General features: G+C 46.5%; 1 protein-coding gene across 1 annotated transcript in view; it reads right to left on the bottom strand.

Annotated features, from left to right (window-relative positions):
* Window positions 1-20,821, bottom strand: part of ANO2 (anoctamin 2) — a 357,148-nt gene that overhangs the window by 217,745 nt on the left and 118,582 nt on the right. Inside the window, exons 5-9 of the mRNA XM_032874339.1 lie at window positions 18,796-18,947; window positions 16,221-16,275; window positions 13,681-13,732; window positions 1,325-1,380; window positions 287-328 (exon numbers count right to left, since the gene is read on the bottom strand). Coding sequence (XP_032730230.1) covers window positions 287-328; window positions 1,325-1,380; window positions 13,681-13,732; window positions 16,221-16,275; window positions 18,796-18,947 — 357 coding nt within the window. The remainder of the gene's footprint in view (window positions 1-286; window positions 329-1,324; window positions 1,381-13,680; window positions 13,733-16,220; window positions 16,276-18,795; window positions 18,948-20,821) is intronic.

The following is a 20,821-nucleotide window of genomic DNA, read 5'->3' as shown; positions in this document are numbered from 1 at the left end:
GGCCCCCCTGGTCACCGGGGGTGGGACAGCTGGAGACCTCAGAATGGTGAGCAGTGCTGGCCCTCCAGGCACTAAATGCCCACAGCACCCCCCCCACACACACACTGTGATGTCGGTGACCAGAAGTGGCCCCCACATTTCCAACCCCTGGAGGCCAAGGAGCTGTGAAGAACTGCTGGAAAATACGTAAGCAGGTAAACAGAACATTCAGGACATTTGGAGCTAGTCCCACACCCACCCACGGCCCCTGTGCCCCAGTGCTGAGTGCGGCTGCAGGCCAGCTTACCTTCCTATCATTCGTGTCTTCCCCTGGGCTGTCGTATTCACCCTGGAACAGAGAAAGGAGTGCTGCTGCATAAAGCCAAGGGAATTATCAAAGCCAGAGCAAGGATTTTCTTTTCTATTCTCTGGCGTCATCCCTTTCTCTCATTCCCCTTTTGAGGAAAGTCAAAAGCGTGCCAGGGTAAGGAGCCAATATTCCGTGTTGTTAGGCAGCAACACGTGCAGTGTTTCCTGTGGACAGCCTCTCACACAAAGATGCCCCCCTCCAGTGCATCCGCGATCAGCCTGTGCCTCCTCAGAGCAAAGGCAATGGCAGAGCGCACGCCCAGTAGACCGTCCGACATCACCCTGGGCCACGGCACACTCCCCCCACCCCCGTCCACAAGTGGCAGCACCAGACATCCTATCTGCCCACAGCAAAGCCATCAGTGGGGAGAGACTGTCATCTGGAAACTCCTTCAGACACTCAGGGAGCAGCCCCCGCCCCGGCAGTCTCATGTGGCATAACCGTGGCATAACCACGCAAAGGAAGTGACCAGCCAGGGGCCAAAGCCGCTGTGAGGGCATCTCATCCATGGGCCAGTTAAGGTTTTCATGAAGCATCCCGAAGAATGTCACTGCCCTGTTTCTAACACGGGGATGTTTCTAACACAATCCTCCATCAAGGAAAGCTTTCCTTACAGTCTCTCTGTCTTCTCTGCCTAACCAAAGAAGAGTATAAGGAATTTTGAGAGATTTCACCACCTCCTCCCCCCTTCAGACACCTGCATGCCTCGTCAGCCTTCTTACACCACCTCCCAAAACCACCACAGGGAGCATGGGGAACGCTCATATCCAAACCAGCTTGCCACGGGGGCAATGCTGGGAGAGACAGTTGTTTCTGGAGAGATTACTCTGGGCCCCAAGGAGGCCAGAATCAGCCCAGGTATTTGAGCAGCGTGACTCCCTTCGTCCCCGCCTGGCATGCCTTCAGCCACGGTGTCACCTGAGGCATGCAATCGTTTGAAGACTGTGGGGAGCACACGGCGGAAAGGATACTCACGTCATGGAGAGGGTAGGCAGCCTCATAGATATTGTTTGCTATCAGAGAGTTAATGCCTGTGGAAGGAGGGAAGATGAAAAAGGTAACTGTAGGGCAGGGGTTTCTCAAATTAACCTCTGTCCATCAGGAAACATTATCCCCCACCACCTCCCCAGCTGAGGCTCACTGTGTGCTCCTCGTCACCCCCAGTCTAGAATTTTCTGTGGAGCTTTAGTTCTCATCACAAGAATGATATTTGTATTTCCCAAATACAAAGTTATGGTCCAGGATCAAATGTGCTCTCTAACCTCATGTGCCCCTGTCTTCACGCCCCCTGGACACCATAGACACTCCATCACCAGCACCACGACTGTCCAGTGATACCACCTGTGTTCAGTGACAGTGCAGGAATGACCCTATCGATTACTATCATTAGGATCAATAAAATTACATCAGAGCATCCCACAGCACGTTCTTAGAACTCATTTCTGGTGCCTTCCTGTTCCTTCTAGGAGCAGTGTTTATCCCTGCCCATGGCTGGTCTGCCTGGACCATTAGTTGCCTAAAGTAGGGTGGTGCAGGGCAGTGGTTCTCAAAATGTGGTCTGGGGAGCCCTGGGCATCCCCATGACCCCTTTCAGGCAGTTCACAAGGTCAAAACTAATTTTATAATAGCACTAGGACATTATTTGCTTTTTCCCTCCTATTCTTTCCTGAGTACAGAGTGGCGTTTTGTGAACGGGATGGCGTCACCCCCCCCCCAAAAGCTAATGGAGTATGTGCTTATGGACCCTTGTGTTTTTAAATTTTCTCAGGGTTAACTTCCAATACAATAAATATTGACTGATATAACCCACCTAATAAACCAAAGTCCTTTGGATACTCTCAATAATTTTTAAAAATGCAAAGGGTTCTCAAGGCCACAAAGTCTGAAAACCACACAAGAGATTCATGTTTTAATCCCAACGGTATTTCACACGATGTGCACAGAGCAGACCCTACTGGATATATGCTAAATAAGTCAATGACTCCCTCCCGTTAACTCCTGCATAGTCACAACAGAGAACCTTCCGCCCGGCACGGAGGCAGTGTTGTTTACTTCATTCACGGCTTTACTCAGAGACTGTAAAACTGTACGTCCTGACTCAGGGTAGTCTGTCCTGGGTCACCAGTTCCCATATGGTAGACATTATATCCCGCCAAGCCCCACTACCATGGTCCCTACCATGCAAGGATGCACATGTAATCACGGAGAGGGAGGAGGAAGGGGGAGCTCTGGAACTCGGTGACTCTCCTTGCCTCAAACACACTTTCTGCCCTGAACCATTCTTTCCAGAGAGACTGCAGACAGTCGTGAGATGAGAAGAAAGCAAACTGGGTTTGGAGGGAAACATGTATCCCATACTAATACTAAGTAATCTGTATTTGCATGGCTCTGGATAAACGACAAGGACGGATAACAATCTAGACAACATTTTCCACCTCCCCTTCCCAAGCGATACCCCACCCACATACTCAGAGACCACAGAGGCTCTCAAACAACCCTCTCTCCTCAAACCCGGCCCCTCTTCACCTCATTTCTATGGGCATGGGATGCCAGCAAGACTAGCCATGGGCCCCACATGGAAGCAGAGGCCCTCAGCAGACTGCAGGGGGCGCTCTCAGAAGGGACCACTCTTGCGAGCTGGGAGCCGCAGCATCGCCAAGGGGCAAGTCCTTTCCCTATTTTAAGTTTCCTCCTTGGCATGAACATATACCATCTGAAATAACTGTGGGAGGTGGGGGGCGGGGAGAGCAGGGGGTGGGTAAAGGGAGTGTGGATGGGAAGGGTGCCCAGGGGCTGAATGAGTTGCAGATCTTACTCACAAGACTACAATTTCACTCTGAACATCATTAATCAGTTCAAGATCCGTAACCACAGCAATGCGAAGCCACCCTACAATAACCAAGGGTAGGGGTCCCGAGTCAGGAGAGGGGGTGGGGGCGGCCCAAAGCTATACAAGGGCTGTCGATGAGGACAGAGACTGAAGAACCACAGGCAAGTCGAGCTCTAACCCAGACCGTACCCTACGCACTACCCCCCCAATCCCTGCACTCACACCCATGGTAGCCGCAGCAGCAGCGTGTACCCTGAAGACAGTTCCCAAACTTTCTGGGGGAGGAAGTTAAACAGGTAGGAATTCTTGGTTTTGCGAGTCTCTGAGCACAGTAGCCGAGCACCTGACAGCATAAGCTGACAACCGGAATCCATGGGTCCTGATGCCAGACCCTCAGAAGGACCGCAGATCACGGGAGGTCTAAAACACTCCGCCTTGCATCTCAAATAAAGCTTCCTGCGTACCACGTGCCTAGAACAGCTCACTTCCCTTGTTGGATGTTGTTTGCCCATTGTTTTGTGTGTCCCCTGAAGGCTCACAAGGTTCCCATTCCCCCCTCAGCGGTATCTCTCGTGGTAGCTAGTTCACTGCTGGGAACACAGAAGGCATAAAGGCTGATGAGAGCAAGCGGCCATGGCTAATATTACTGCACTATCTCTTCCCATATATCCCAGGCACCCATCTTCCTCACTCCCCCAATTTTCTATGGCAACCACTGCTGATGAAGAACCTTTAAACTCGGGTTGATTCGTCTGTTTCCTAGAGAAGAAGCACAACCAATGGTTCTTGGTCTTGGGGCCAACACAATTCAGGTCCTCAAACCTGAGTTGTCCCAACCCAGATAAGTGGAGCCCCAAAATGCAGTGAGGGAATGTGCCTCTGTCCTCCAGGGTTGGATGCCTCCTTTTTTCCAGACGGCATCATATGGGTGCTCTCAATCAGTGGCTGTTGTAGAGGGAGGGAACAGCACATAAAAGGGGGAGGAACAGGGAAGGGGGGAGGAGAGTTGAAAATAACTATTCATCCAAAACTTCACCCAAGAATGGGAATTGCTCTGGCCTCTTGGGTCACCCACAGACTTCAGAAACCAACATCCTACCCCCAAACAAGCATGGAAATCAGTTTGAAAGAAGAAGAAAATAATCAAACGTTTTTTTCAAATAAGAGTCTCTGCTTTGAAAACTGAAATTCTGAATTTTTTCCTTGCTTTTCAGCAAAAATGAGCTAATTGTTTCCATCATGCCCCCATCCATCTGGCCATAATGGCAAAGCTTTCTTCTTCAAGATCCCATCTAGTCTTTCGTCTCTGCTCTAGACCCAGGGAGAGAGAAAGACCCGACCTCTCGTCCCACTGCCCCCAGAAGGGGAGCCAGGAAGAAGGAGAAAGCACAGAGGACACTATCCTTTCCCTCTCCCCTCAAAGAGAAGCAGTGTCTCAGCTCAGACATCTCACATCAGTGAGAAACACCTCACTGATCCCTCAGGTCCTTTAAGTCACTAGATCTTCACACCTCTTGCTCTTAGAACTATAATCCCTTAAAGAAAAGGCTTATACTTCTCCTCTGCCCAGTGCCAACCACAGCTCTACACAGCTTGACCTGGCCAGGCCTGGCAACACGGTTCCTTGGCACCCAGAGGATCAGGGTCAAGGAACAGAGCAGGGTGGGCTCAGGCATCAGGCCCATACCTGAAAACACACACTCAGAACACAAAACCCGAGGCCTAGCATTTAGCTTCCAAGACATCTCTGGTTTCCCGGACACAAAGGATCGACCAAAGCATGGTTTATGGTCGGCCTCCCAAAGAGAGCCTCATTAAATCTACAAAAGCTGCTGGGTGACAGGGACCGCAGCTCTGGTCCCTCCAGGCCAAACTCAAAGGAAACTTTCATCCAGTGGGACAGGTACTTAGAGGAGTGGTGAACTCTTGAAAACCCATTTGGTTTTGATTCCCCCCCAGAACAGGGCCCAGTCCGCCCGGCATTCTGCTTTCATCCCGTGCTCCAGCCGGACGTAAATCTAAACCAGAGGTCCCAGACAGTGCATTTAACAGAGACTATATTTACCCATCACCAAATTGTCTTGACGTGTGCTTAATTACTTAAATGCCTTTAATCCCGAGCCTTTTCTTCTAACAAAATATAAACCAGTTCAGTTGGATGAATGATAAACCAGATGTTTACAACATACAACACGGTCTGGCTTCGGTCAAAATAATTAAGCTATCGTCTCCTGAGTGGGGAGGAGAGATGCCCGAAGCGTACATTTGTTGAAATGCTCTGACACCGAAGTGTCTATGAAAATGTAGTTCCATCAATCTGTAATTTTCTGTCCATGAAGACGAAGCAATAACTTCCGTACGAAAGTAGAGAAGGTATCTCTTTCCCTCTGACGTGGTCAAGGGGGCTTGGCTTTCTCTCCACAGTGAAGTGCACTTTAAAGGCTTATAGGCAATGATACTGCAATACTGTTGTATATACTCATCATGGTGGGCACTGGACAATGTACAGAATCATTGAATCATGATGTTGGACACCCGAAACTAATATAACACTGCAAGTTAATTACAATTCCATTTTTAGAAAGGCATCCCACGATAAGGTGACTGTGCAGGACCCTGAGAGTTGATCTTAGATTACATTGACTAAGGAGGCATCATGGGGGCAGGCCAAGTTTCACTGGGCCAAGACTGCTCACATACTACCACCACCATGCAGAACCCAAACTCACAGATATATCTGGTCTCTGAACACCGTATGTGCCTTAGTTTGTAATCCCTCCCTTCCGGGGTAAATAAGAGGGAAAGGTTGGGTTACAGAAGAAATCCTCCCAATTACAAGTTAGACCATCAGCCAATGCCAATACACCCAGACTTTTTGATGGTCAGTAACCCTTTCTTTGCCTTCTTATGCTTGTTTTTACCCTCCTGCACATCCTTCCACCAAAGTGGTGGGGGGAGGAGAAAGAGAGTCTAAGGGGCCCTACAGCTGGCTAGGACAAAAAGAGACTGAACTAAATGAACTAAATGCCCACATGACAAATGTTAGCAAAGTACTAACAACAATCAAGCTCTTCACAGAGACACCTTGGTTATCTTTGGATACTTCAGAAAACCAATGGCCAAATCCCCAGAGGACAGAGCACGCTGCACCATTCTTTCCATTCCCAGATGTCAGTAGGCCAAGAGGGCGGAGGCTGCCTGCCCATAATCAGCTTTATCTAACTTTAAAGTTCCTAAGAGTCCTCTGGATAGCCTGTTAAAACTGTAGCCCCTGGTGCCCCGCCCCTGCAGATTCTGATCCAGCACGTACAGTGTGGGGCTCGGGGAGCCGGGGCTTTCAGAGATGCACCAGGGGACTCAGATACCCACGGAGCACACCACACCTGAGCCATGTCACCCATGGCCACGGGAGAAGGAGCGAGGTAGGAGTGCATCTTTGCTCCCAATCACCCTGGCCAGCAGTCCTGAATCCTCACCTTCCCTTCCACTGTCTACTCCCATGTTCTTTGAGGTCCACAAACATTGTGCAATTCAAGTCCTGTCTATAGCCCGGGGACCTGCTCGCCGTGAATTTATAGGAAATCCAGTCCCTTCTCTCCGCCTAGCTGGTTCTTATGGAAAGGAGACTATGTTGCTCCTTTGAATCCAAATTTATGAAATGCTGGAGCTGGAATTAGAAGCTTCGAGCACACTGAGGGGTCCTTTTTTATGTTATAAGAGAAGAAAGAAATGGGCCCAGAGAGGGGCTGTGATTTGACCTACAGTTCTCAATTTGTTCATCCCGGAGCTGAAATGCCACCTGCTTCTCAGCCTTGTCGGGTGTGTGCCTATCTTCTTTTGGCCCCTTCTAGATACACTCTCTCCCCTTCTCTATCTGACATGAATGGGCTCCCTTGCTCTCTGGCTTTCTACTGGGTTTGGCAGGTCAGAGGGAGATGGGACCCTCTGACCTCCTCCTTGAACAGCTTCTTTCTATGGGTCTCCTCTACTCTGCTCTGTCCATCCATGTTCCAGTGACCTCTCTCTCGCCTCATGGATCTACAGCTAGGAAGAGCTTTACTGTTGCTCATTCCAGGCATTCCCAACTCCCTGTCCCCACCTTTGGAAATGGTGTCTCAATATTCCCACCTTAAATTATCCTACTTTGATCATGTCATTTGTTCCCTTTGGGACCGTGATTCTCTGGAGCGGCTCCCATCATGTCTTCTGTCTTATTTGCTCTCCTTGTATGTGTCTCTCTGACCGCACAGCCACGTAGCACCTTATTACCTCTTCTCAAATGCTAATGTAGCCCCACAAGAGCAGGGATTGCTGTGTGTTGTGTCTGGCTGATTCACTACTATATCCCTTAGTTCTAGAACAAGAAGGACACATAGTAGGTGCTCAGTAAATACCCACTGAATAAATGAATGGATGTTATACCAGGAAGACCTCAGCTTCCACCTCTCTGGGAAATCTTTCCCTGAAAGCCTCATCCATTTATTAATTTATTTTATTAATTAAAGAGCCAGGATATCTGGGGTTTAAATCTGGCTCTAAATTTCTGATCTTACGCAGCCTGTTCATCTCTCCGCCCTGAAATTGGCTAACCTCTGCTGACCCTGCTCTGTGTGGTGGTTTCAAGGATCACACAAGAAGTGAGTGTAGAAGTGTACTTGTGCAATGGGTCCTTATAGTTCTGGTTATAGTAATACCTTATGTGTTCAGAGATCTCTTATCTGCTTATCTCAGTTCTCACCACAGAAAGCTCAGAAGAAAGAAAAAGTACGTAGATCTCAAAAAACCCATTCCCTAATGTTGCGGACCCTCACCACAGCAGAATCCCGCAGACCCTCCCTCAGTGCATTTGCTCTCTCTCTCTCTCTTTACCCCAGATTCTCGCAAGTTTGTTCTTCTGTCTCCCTGACAGCAAAAGCAAAACAGAAAGAGCAGAATTCAGAGACAGAGGTTACCAGAGTCAGAAATTCAAGATATCAGAGAGTGCAGAGCAAACAACCCTAACAATACTTGGATGATTATTAAGGAAACATTTAAAAACTTGTATTCTTAATGATGATCCTGAATCATCCAAAAAAAAGGTTACATATGCATCTATACAGAGAAGGTACCTTGATCTATCCTATATAAGAAAGCAGAGAATAGTACGAGAGATTTCAGAAAATTTTCTGTATAAAAAGACGTCGCTGAGGACCTCAAAAACTAAACCACTAACCCATATTCCCCTTTCACTTTGGTTCAAGGTCAAATCTGCAGCCCAACTGCAGGAACTACAGGGACTTATGGTTTGAATATCTGTATTCTATTTTTTTTCCCCTAGTTTTGGCATTCTATTTTAATTTGTGTTTTTCCTGGTTCTTATTTCTTATTTATATTATGCTGTTTTATTGTTTTTCTTGTAAGCCACCTCAGAAATTTTGTGGAACAAGACGGGAATATAAATGATTCCACACATGCGACTTGTATACAGCTTCATGCTTCGCAAAAGTAGGCACTCAGATATATGTAGTTTCCACAATGAAAAAAAAAAGTGATAATACTGAATAAATGGAAGTATTTCCAAATTATCATTATCTTTCGTATACTTTCCATCTTTGATTCTAATCTTTGTTTATTTTCACTATCTTCTAATTCCCTTCCTAACTTGGTACACTGGCAAAGGGAATAAAGCTTTGTAATCTGGCCGCTATAATGACCATATTAAAGGTAATTCCCGGGCTAAAGAATCAACAAAAATACCTTAGAAAACAATGCCAAGCACTGTTCTCCCTTTTTCTCTTCTTTTTTATGAGGCAACAATCCTCTGGAGAATCCAACTCAATTCTAGCCATTTGTGTTTCTCTATAAAAACAGAGAGAAGAGCAATAAAATCAAAATTTACCCCATGGCTCAAAGGGCCATGTTATCTTGAGGCCTCTGTGTGTCATTACATTCCTTAGTTTTTCTGATCTTCTAAGTAAGATGGTACATTGGCCAAAGATTTTAGGGGGAGCTTGACTTTCCTAGACAGAAGACAAACAACTTAAAAATCAGCCTCAGGGCTCTCTTCCACTGGGAATCAGAGAATTTCAGTCATATGTCCCTTGTTACAAACCCAGCAATGGTTACAAACCCACTGGCAGCTACTGTTGAACTAACACACTATCAGTGGGATTTAGGGCTTCAGTGAATGGATCTGTTGGGGGGGGAGGGGTACAGACATCAAATCCATAACAATACGTAACTATTAAAGGGTTTGGATTTTATCTAAGTGAAATGTGGATCTATTTTACCATTTCAAGCAGACCAGTGAAATGATCAGATTTGCATTTTAAAAAGCTCATACAGGCTGTATGTTATGGCATGGGTTAAAAAGGGACAGAACTGGGGCTAAGAAGACCTCTTAGTGGCTGGGATAGTAAATTTAAGTAAAAAATAAAATGCAGTTGACGTAGAGTAGGTTAATGGCTGTAACAGTCAAACTGTACCCATTTCAGACATGTTCACAAGATCAACCCAACAATACTCTGTTATTGTTTCTGGTTTGCGAAATGAAGAACCAGAGTTCACTGAAGTTTAGGGTACATGGATGGGAGCTGGGTTGTCCCCCCAATAGGAAATCTGTATTTTTTTGTTTACATTGGGGTTGAGGTTCTTTCAGAGGATCTGCATGAGATATCGAGTCTGTTGTCAGATAATTCTGAGAATCTAGAGAAAAAAAAATTATTCATCACTTGTTTACATCGTTCCCATGCATAAAGCACAGAAATCAACAAGGGAATTTTAAAATGTATTGTACAGTGAGTTGCATACTTCAGGTTTAACTTACATTAGAATGGCACTAAGGAAGAGGCTTTATGATGTGTTAGCCTCAGTTTTCCTGTACTTATAAAATGATGAGTAAAATGAAGGAAAACTGAGGCTAATGGACACCCCAGAGCCTACTAAAACCTAACTGAATTAAATGGATATAGAACTTGAACTCACTTCTCTTTCTCTGCCAAGGTCCCTGCCAAGATCCTACCTTGGTGTTTAGGCTCTCAGGTTCAATATATGTCCACAAAAGGCAGGCTCTCCCTTCTAATTCAAGCACCTATAAATTGGTGGCCGGATAACTATTGCTTCTATAGTAACAGATTTTAAAGACTCAACCTAATTCCACCCCTGGTTCACAGCATCGCAAAGGGAATGGAAATGGGATTTGGAGCAAAGAAACCCAAGCTGTAGACCCAACTCTGATAGTGATTCAGTATGTGACCCTGGACAAATCCTCTCTGTCCCCATTTGTAGAATTACTGACATCCCAACTTTCCCCTGAGCTACAAAGTGAATATTAGATCATTTATCTTGATACTCAGACATAAGCACAGAAGTAATTGCTTCCACTTCTGTGTTCCCTCTGCACTCTGGACATGTCTCCATAGTTGTACCTAGCAGATTATCTCATAATTATTTATTTACATGTCTGTCTGCATGGCAAGACTAAGAGCCCCTCAAGGCTAGAAATTAGGTCAAATTCATCTTAGCATCTCTCCATTTCTATAATATCATTTGATACCTAGAAGATGCTCAATAAATATTTTCTGGATGTCAAAAAAGGAAAAAATTTTGGAAAGCTACTCAACAGCAACAAAATCCTTAAGATGTTTGATTTGAGACATCAACAAAAAACTCAGATCTTCAAAGGAAAAAAAAAACACAAAACTTTCAGTGTTAAAGCAGAGGGTCCCTAATGGCCTTCCAACAGCCCAGAGACTGTCTCAAAATAAACTTCAGTTTTTCAGGATTTTCCAGTTTATAAAAAAAAAAAAACAGTTCTGTACTTAATCTTCTCAAAAACTCTGCAAGATAGTGTTATTATCCTCACTTGACATCAAAGGAAACTGAGTTGCAGAAAAGTTGAGCCATTTGTCCACGGACACAATTACCAGCAAGGCATGTTTAATCAACTTACTAAACTGACAGAGTAGAATGTGCAAGGCAGACACTAGCTGCACTGGGGCATCGAAGATGATCCAGACACACCTCAAGGACTGTTTTGGGAGTCTAAGCCATGCACATAGCAATTAGCAAGAAAGACAATGAGTTTGGTGGGAGTGCCAAGGAGAGGGCATTGGGAGAACCTGTGAGACAGCCATGTCTGGTCTGGGGAGGGACATGGGGGAGATGGAGGAAGGACATTCAGGTGAAGGGAACTGTGTGAGTATAAACAGAGAAGATGGTGGTGGTCAGGTCAATGGGAAGAGAAATGGGAGAGAGAGGGAATCCAATAGAAATGAACATTTGTTACATTTGTTATATTGATTTTAAGGTTCTGTTGAACATCTCAGTGGAGATATCCATCTGGCAGCTGGAAATGTTGGGCTGGAACTGGTAAGAAAAGGGCAAAATAGAAATACATGGTTGCCAGAGGTGCCTGGATGGCTCAGTCAGTTAAGAGTTTGACTCTTATTTTCAGCTCCAGTCGTGATCTCAGGGCCACGGGATCTATCCCGCAGGATGCTCTGTGCTCAGCAGAGTCTGACTGAGATTCTCTCCCTTCCTTCCCCCCTCCCCACCAAGTGCACTTTCTCTCATGCTCTCTCTTTCAAATAAATATATAAATCTTAATTAAAAGAAAAGGGAAATACATGGTTGCTAGTCATCTGTATAGACAGAAAGTAAGGAGGCCATGGGAATATGGAGAAGAAAACATCTAAAATCTAGAAGAAGGAAGAATCTAGAAGAAGGAAGAAGAACCAAAGAAAGTGTGGTCCAGGAGGCAGAAACTTAACGGTAGCAGATTAGCACAGCAGTAGCACCTTCCTGGATATGAACTCTCAGAAGACGGGGGATGGTACAGAAGGTTTGGAAAGATGTAAAAGGCTAAGAAAGATGAAGACTAAGGAAAAGGCCATGAACTGTGGGAAGTAGGAGGTCACATATGATATCTGAGGGAGCAGATTTGGTCCAGTTGGGGTTGGTATGCAGGATAAAAGGCAGATTAATGGAACTGAGGAGTGAACTGGTCAAGAAGTGAGACAAATTCAAGAATTCTTATAGAAGCCATGAGAAAATACAAAATATACTCTAAGATCTCTTGATTCCTCTGGTTGTCCTTGTGACCAAGAACAAATGGCTGCTCCGAGGAAGGGCTCCACTCTGTTCCATGGAATCGAGCTGGGCTAATTAGTTACCTCCCTCATTCATGTCCTGGCCTCATCAGCACCATGGTCCAGACAAATAACATCACACAGAAGACCTGACTTTTAAAAATTGGAGTGTTACCTGTAATTCAGTAGCAAGATGAATACGTCAAAGCAAACAGTCATACATATAGCACCCCCTTGAGAAGTTCTGTGCTACACTAAAAGTCCTGTCTCTACATAAAACCCATTATCGTTCCTTCTTCAGTACCATCTGTTGGTAGTGAGGCATCTTATGAGTCCCCCCACTCAAACTCTCCAATATTAGCCATTATTATCATTTGTGGTGTTATTATTCTTTGGCTTGAGTGACTACATAATTCACTAGACTTGCCTCTCAATGACTTTTGGACTCTGTAACTCAAAGCTGCCTCAAGAGCCAAAGATTTGGCACCCCAGAATGTATTCTGAAGGACTTTCTCTCAAAGGTTTCAAAAGCCATTCTGAGTGATGGTAACACCGTTAGAAAGCGCTCGGCCTGCAGAGTGATTCCTGTGGAAAAGCCACGTGCTTGTGCTTAAAAGCTCCCATGTTTACCTCGGCCATTATGCGTGTCTTCTGCAAAGCCCGCCAACATCAGTCGGCCTGCCCTCTGGGCCCCCAAATGCTGACATTCCTACTGCAAAGACTAATATCCTCAAATTTCAAAAACAAACCACCAAGGGAACAGAAACAGCCACATTCTGGTGACCAGAATGCTGAACTCAGGAGCCACACATTCCAACTAACGTGTGGCCTTGGACAAGTCATTCACCCTGTGGGAGGCCACTTCTTTCACACATAAAGGAGGAGGCTGCACTAACTGGCCTCTGAGATGCCTTATTTTTTTTTTTAATTTATTTATATCACAGAGAGGGGAGGGGCACAACCAGGGGGAGTGGCAGACAGAGGGAGAGGGAGAAGCAGGCTCCCAGGGGACTTGATCCCAGGACCCTGGGATCATGACCAGAGCCGTAGGCAGATGCTTAACTGACTGAGCCTAGGCACACCTGCCTCGATTCTTAAAAACGAAATAAGTAAGTAACACCTGCCATGTTTGGGTGAGTATGAAAAACTTTCAGAGACTGTGGAGACAGGGATAAAGGTCTGAGAGTAGTTACCACAACCTGAGGAGAACCGTGCCCCCCCAGAAATGAGGCACTGCTGCTCCGGGAGAGCAAGCAGGACTTCTGGCCCTGAGTGAAGCAGCCTCCCCTCCTCTGTGGGGGCCGGTTGTTTGTTTTGTTCTTTGCTGCCCAACACCGCCCCCCACAGGGAGCCACTGAAAGGACAGCTCTGGCCCCCTGGGCAGCCCATCACCACCACCACCCCAGGGGCAGGGGAGGGGAGGGGGTCCTTACCCATCGTGTTGTTGGCTCGAGAACAGGCTGTGCGCTTTAGGATCTCGTGCACCTAAGACGGACAACAGCAGGGCTGTGAGCGCCATGACCATGCGTGTCACCACACGAGGTTGGATGATGGACCAGGCAGCTGGACCCACTTCCAGGGAGGGGGAAGCCAAGCATGTGCCAAGCTCGTGCCTGGCCTGTCAAACCCATTCAGACTTGAGTGCTTTGAGGAAACAAAGAATCTAAGCCCTTCACACACACTCCCCACTTCGCCCCACCCTGAAAAAATAAAGAAAGGCTATAAATTGACTGCAGTTACAGGAGGTAAAGAAAACACAGCAGGGAGCCCAGACCCACATGCCTCTGGAGGGCCAGGGAGGAAGTGCCTGGGCCAGACTGTCGGGAAGGGGAAGAAGAGACGGTCTTCTCCACCAGCCCTGATTCCTGCCACGCTGGGGAAAGCACAGGACAAGGAGGCCACCGAATCCAGTTCCAGCGCTGGCTTCTAGTCCTGAGCGAGCTGTCTGTGGACCCTGACGGTCCATGACCTTCTCTGTAATGGAGCTGACTCACAGAGCTGCTTCAAGAAACCTTGAAGCTACTTTGTAAACTAAAAAAGGACCACCTAATCTTGCACATTGTTACTATTATTTCTCTGGTTTTTCTCCGAGTCTTTATCTCATCTCCCCAGTCAGACACTTCCTCAAGACTCCACGGCTCAGAGCACTTCTGGGGCACAGGGCAGGCCACCAGCTCAATGGCTATGGCATGCCTAAACCAGCTGAACAAAGCCCTGAACATGGGGTTTGCAGGGGACTGTCTGTCACCTGGGAGGGAGGGCTGCTGAGTCCTCCCTGCAGAGGCAACTGGGACACAGGTAAACCTGTTGGCCCAGTGGTGCACTCCAATGGGTCCCAAGCCTGAGCCAGGCTATGACGAGGTGCCAAGCAAGGCAGTCTGCTCTGGGACAAATGGCTGGGGTGCTTAGGAACCCACTGGGAAGGGGCTTGGGATGACATTTATAATCATCCTTCAGTCCTCAGACAGAAGTCCAGGGCAGAGTAGACCCCAAGACAAAAGTCGAAGGGTCTTTTCTCCCCCTTCTTAACCATGTGGGGTGGACTAGAGAAAGGGAGAAGCTTCTAGAACGAGAGCTGAATGAGAGAAGTGTGTTCCTCCATCATCATTCACACTCCCATCTTCTAGCCACAGACCTAGAGGGAGTGGGAAATAAATAACTTCCAGCAGTATGGGGCCCAGAATATTTAATTCACTTGTAATACTGTGCAGTAATTCAACAGCAATAATAATTAGGAACAGCATTTATATGGCATTGTACTATTTTATAAGTACTCTGTAATTATTTGGTAAACTCCACAACACCCTATAACTCCCCCGCAGACATGAGACCCAAGCCACAGGGAGATTTAAATGGCTTATAATAGCATCAACCAAAAAAATGGGAAGTTTATGCCTTTTTCCATAGGATGATAAAAGAAATCATGTGCCCATTTTAAACCTTCCTAAAGCACAACCCGAAGGGACCTGCGGTGTTTCCTTGCCTAACCTACAAGCAAAGAGTCGAGGTCATGTTTTCAGTGTGCCTTGGAAATGTTCCGTAGTTTCCTCTAACCACCTGTCCTTTCTTAATCCTTATCACCTTACTGACTTGGAAGTCCTTCTAGAAATCGAACCCTCACTCCTCCTCTGTGGAAACTTAAGTGCTTCCCTAGGAATCAATGGGAACACACTGCCAGGTTCCCACTGTGGCATGAAGAAGTGTGCAACATTCTTCGGGCCCCCTTTTCCTCCTCTGTCCTTAGGCTGAATGCTCTCTAGGCAGAGAGAGAATAAATGATCAGTGAATGGAGAGAGGCCACAGCTCGAACAGGGGCCACCAGGGCACAGGCCATACACAGGTTTTCATTAGAAGCAATCATCCTGCAGAATTCAAAAACTTGATTTCAAAAGGCCAAAAAAAAAAAAAAAAAGGGTAGAAGAACAGCTACAGGCATGAATCTTGCCTTTCCACTGAATGGGCTGGTGATTAATTTTATTCTTGGACAAACCAGCTAGTTCCAGCATTCCCTACGATATAAATGCAAAAGACTCCTCTGAGAGGCAAAGAAACACGGTAGCCCAGCAATGGTCCTCAATCAGATACCAATAATTGGTATAAATTTTTTTTTAATCCATTGCTTCTTAGAGCCTCAGTCTCCCCAGCTGTAAAGCAAGAGGGGTGGGGAATTACCTGATAGCTGAAAGTTCCCACCAGCTGTAAAATTTCCTCTTTTTGTGATTCCAAGACAGGCTTAGGTGGAGAATCTTAAAGAGAAGGCACTTCTCTCAACCTATGGGTGAGGGCAATTGTCTGCTGTGCCTTTCACAAGGAAGACTGGGAAGCTCTGGGACAGGCCTCTCAGTTGCTAGGCAACCCCAAGCAAATGACAAGGGAAGGTAGCAGGGAGAGCAGGGGAATGCCAGCCACACTGGGTACTCAGCCTTCCCGTCCCTTCCACAGCCCGCCACCCGTGGTTGACCTGTGTACTTACAATGCGGCTACGGGTGGCATTATCAAAGAAGGTGTCCTTGTCCTGGACGTTGTACCTGGAGACACCAAGAAAACAGAAGGTCGACTCATTTCATGACCCTGGTCCTGAGACCACTGTCACCCCAGGCCCAGAGCAAACCTTTGGAAGGCAGCACAACAAGATGTATAAGACACACATACTTGCACATGCTCACGCATAGTGTTCATCATTCTTGCCCCAGGAATTCTGAGAGCTTATCATAGAAATGAATCCTAGGAAATACAAGTTCAATAGAAGAAAAAAGTCCCATGCATAAAAATGTTCATTATGAGGTTACTTATAGTAAGGATTATGGACATAAAATATAATTCTATGATCTATAGGATGGACAATCATGCAGTCACTGAAAATTATAATTAGGGGAAATTCATAAATAGGAAATTTTAGACTGTGATGGAAAGTACTATACTACAAGAAGTTTTAAACATAAAAGTATGTAGAAAGGATTCCGATGTACAAACAAAGATAGTAAAAAATATAACAACCACCAAAGAGTGTAGTTTCCACATGCTGGGATGGTAACTCTTTATTTTTCAAACTTCCATTTAATGTTGTCACCATTGTCAAATCAATTAGCTACCAAACTCCTAACTATGCAAGATATGTGTCAGTTCTAAACTCTAAATTATGACCTTCCACTAAAGGGAACACCTGCCTAGAGCTGAGTGTACTCCAGGCACTGGGCGCCCAGGTGCCCAGATCATGCTCCCAGCCCCCACCCCTGGTGCCCAGTCAGGTTGAGGGGTGTCTCCTAGCAACAGATGAAGAGAAGAACATGGTAGTAAGTAGACCACTGCTAGGAAAACTCAGAGGATGGAGAGCATCTTTGGGGTAGGAAGAACAGAAGGTTCTTCCAGATGGAGGTGTTTAGGAATTGGGTTTAAAGGGGCCCAGGCACTGAAAGAACAGGAAATGCATGGGAGAGGGCAGCCCAGATGCCACCGCGGGCATGAAGGCAGGCCCATGGAAGGGGAAGCATGGGAGAAGCACAGAGCACAAAAAAAAAAAAACAAACCCCAGCCGGCCAGGGCGTCAACATGCTAGTCCCAGTTAAGCCACTTCATGCTGTCTGACCTCGAACAGCCCCCAGGTCTTGGTTCTCTCTAAGAGACAGACAGTTCTATCTGAATGGCCACCTCATGAGGAGAGGTGATATTGTGACTTATAATAAATACATCTTTTGGTCTTCATCCGGGGCCCCTGACTCACAGCTCCCCAAATCCTTGGAATTTCCTGAGCAACAAGAGCAATGGGAGCATCTTTTGTGGCTCCTGTCAGAGCCACAAAGGTGAGATGGGTGTCTTGTTATGCATAACAAGTCCCTTTCCCCCACAGCTGGGCTTATGTCAATGAGGTGACTTTTGGAAATCTCCTAAAATGGAGAGGGGAGCAGCTGGTTACCAGGGAAACCAGCAGTGACTAGAAGGTTGGAACTTTCAGTCCCATGCCTGATTTCTAGGAAGAGGACGGGGCTGGAGGTTGAATCCATCTCCAATGGCCCATGATTTAATCAATCAAGCCTACTTAACAAGAAGCCTCTGTAAAAACCTGAAAGGAGGGACTCCTGGGTGTCTCAGTAGGTTAAGCACCTCCCCTCGGCTCAAGTCATGATCCCAGTGTCCTGGGATTGATTCCTGCATCAGGCTCCCTGCTCAGCAGGGAGTCTGCTTCTCCCTCTCCCTCTGACATTCCTTCTGCTTGTCCTCTCTATCTCTCTTGCTCACTTGTTCTCTCTCAAGTAAATAAATAAAATCCTTTAATAAAAAATCTGAAAGGAAAGGATCTGGAGAGCTTCCAGGCTGGGGAACCAGAACACTTGCATGTGCCACCATGTTGGGCCCCAAGCTCCACAGGACACAAGCACCTTCTTTCAGAACCTCCCTTTCTGCATCTCTTCACCTGGCTGTTGCTTCGTATCCTTTGTAATAAATCAGGAATCTAGTGAGCAAACCCAGTTTTCTGAATTCTGAGAGCTTCTCTAGCAAATTAATCAAACCCAAAGGGGAGGTCATGGAAAGCTCTGGACTACAGCTGGCCAGTCAGAGGCACAGGGAACAACTTGGACTTACTGTTGGCAACTGAGGTAAGTACATGAGGAGGCAGCTGGGGACACAGAACTCCCGAAGCTTTACCCTCCTTCTCTCTGGTTGATTACAATACGGTGAAACCCTGTTGACTAGGAACTGGGCAGAACGGTTTCCCCACAGAAGGGAAACTGGTATTCGACCATTTTCTCACAGAGTCCCTAGGTTTATGGCTGCATACTCCACGATTCGCCATCCATCATGCCAAAGGAGTGAAATGGAAAGTGTCCCCACAAGCCACTGGACAAACATGGGGTCACCATTGTGGTAGTCTCACTTAGGGAAAGGGATTCAGGAAGCAGATCCAGGGAACACTTGGCCATGAGAGCACGCCCCCTCCCCGATCTCCCAGGCACTAGGGCACTCACTGTGGGAGTCCAGGGCATGGAGTGCTGTTTGATTTCCCTCCCCTTCCCTGCCCACATCCCTACCCCCACAGCATCCATACTTACAGGTACATTTTCTCCCTGGAGAACGGGTAGGAGAGGTTTTTCATCTTGTTGTTACTGTGCTCCGGAACTCTGGGCTTCAGAGGCGAGCTCAGCTTCTGCAAAAGTTCGTTGAACTTCTTTGCAATGGTGCCTTCTGATTTGATCTCGTACATCTAGGGAAGGCAAACCACAGGCCTAAAAAGGAGGCCACATCCAACGGAGACCAGAGTGATTCACTCACAAACACAGCTCACAGGGTTCTGAACCCCCAGCGGGGGACACTCTGGAAAGAGGAGGAGACTGGCAGAAGCCAGCAGAGCCCTTCTACCCCCTCCCCACCATGGCTTTTCATAAGAGTGTGGGCACTGGACCCCCTCTCAGTCATTGGTGTGAACGGAGGTAACCAGGACAGAGAAACCAGTGAGGAGGCCAAATTCGCTCCATGACTACATTACACACATCATTACACAGAAGACCTACTATGTGAGTCGCCATACTAAGTGCTCTACACAAATTACCTTCAATGCGCATAGCAACCCAGCTAAGCGAATACTACTACTCTCGCACTATGATGAGTAAATTAAGGCTCAGAAAGGTATGATGGCGTCAAGGAAGGTCACACAGATAGTAACTGAGCGACAGCATGGATCTAACTCATGTCAACCAAACTGAAGTCTGACCTCCACAGCTAGGTCATGCCCCTGCGTCATCACCCACACCCCTGCTTTTGTGTGTTTCTCTTAGGAAATATCTGATAAATGAGTCTGCCCTCAACATATGAAACCTAACAAGCACCTACCTTAAATCAAGCATAGAGTTAGTACTGAGATAATTATTGGTATCTCTAGTACATAGAGCTCATTATAATGCATAGGGTGCTTCTGCAGACACTGCAGCCCTTGGTCTTCCTGGTTTACAGATGCAGTCACTGAGACATGGAAGTTGTACTTCTCATGCCACAGCTGTGATGGATCAAAGATGGCCACAAACTTTACATACAAATTTTCCTCTTAAGAAGTGCTGTGCTGTTCCCACCCCCTTCAATCTGAGTGGGTTCTGTCACTGCTTAGCCAGCACAGCAGAAGGGACACTACGCCAGCTGCATCCTTTCAGAAGATGGGCAGCCCTGCTTTGGTCTGCATTGGTCTCTGGAAGCCTGGCACCTCTAGGAGGAAGTCCATGCAGAGGTAAGAGTCATCAGAAAGACAAAGGACCTAGGCTGAGCCCAGCCTTTCAACTCCCCAGCCATGCATTAGGCCTAGGAAGGACATCTTCTTGGACCCTCCTATCCAGCTAAATTCTACTAAGTGATCCAACTCGCTACCCCATGGAGCAGAAGAATCCCTCGGCCCAGCTCTGCTCAAGTTCCTGACCAAAAATGCATGAGAAATAAAAAAGTGACTGTGTTTTCAGCTACTAAGTGTGGGCTAACTTGTCATGCTGTAAAAGGAGACCAGAACAAGAGCAACAGCCAGATCTTCTAGCTTGAGAGCCGATTTTCTTCACTACCACGATATCCTTCCAATGGCTTAAATCTAGAGAGGCAGTAAAACAGGGATGAAATCCAAGATCAAGGTAAATGCTACAAAAGTCACACAAAGCATTTAGGAGTTCAAAAAAAGGGGACAGGACATCCAGTTGACAAATCAGAAAAATGTTTCATCCGGGAGCAGCATTTCTGTCGGGCTTTACAGAAAGGTAACTTTCTTTTGTTCCCGTTTTGTTCTCCAATAAAACAGTAAGTTGGGGGAGGGGAAGAACGTCCCCAATCTAACAGCTGAAACATAACCGTGGTTTATTTACACTAACAAAATGTTGATGCATTTTAATTTTATTTCAGCTACAAAATTAATGCCAGTCTAGTAAACAAACAAACCCAAACCATAAAAGGGTATTAACAAAGTGTGAGCATTTCCCTTTTACTCCCAACACAATCCCACCCTCCTTTCCAGAGGAAATCTCTATTAACAATTTGAAGTACGTTTCCTCCCCCTTTCCATACACATTCCTTTCTAAACACAACTATGATCATATTTCACGCATTGTC

Source organism: Lontra canadensis, unplaced genomic scaffold (genome assembly GCF_010015895.1).
Source record: "Lontra canadensis isolate GAN:19392208 unplaced genomic scaffold, GSC_riverotter_1.0 scaffold53, whole genome shotgun sequence".
Taxonomy (NCBI): Eukaryota; Metazoa; Chordata; class Mammalia; order Carnivora; family Mustelidae; genus Lontra; species Lontra canadensis.
This window is presented reverse-complemented; position numbering and strand designations above follow the sequence as displayed.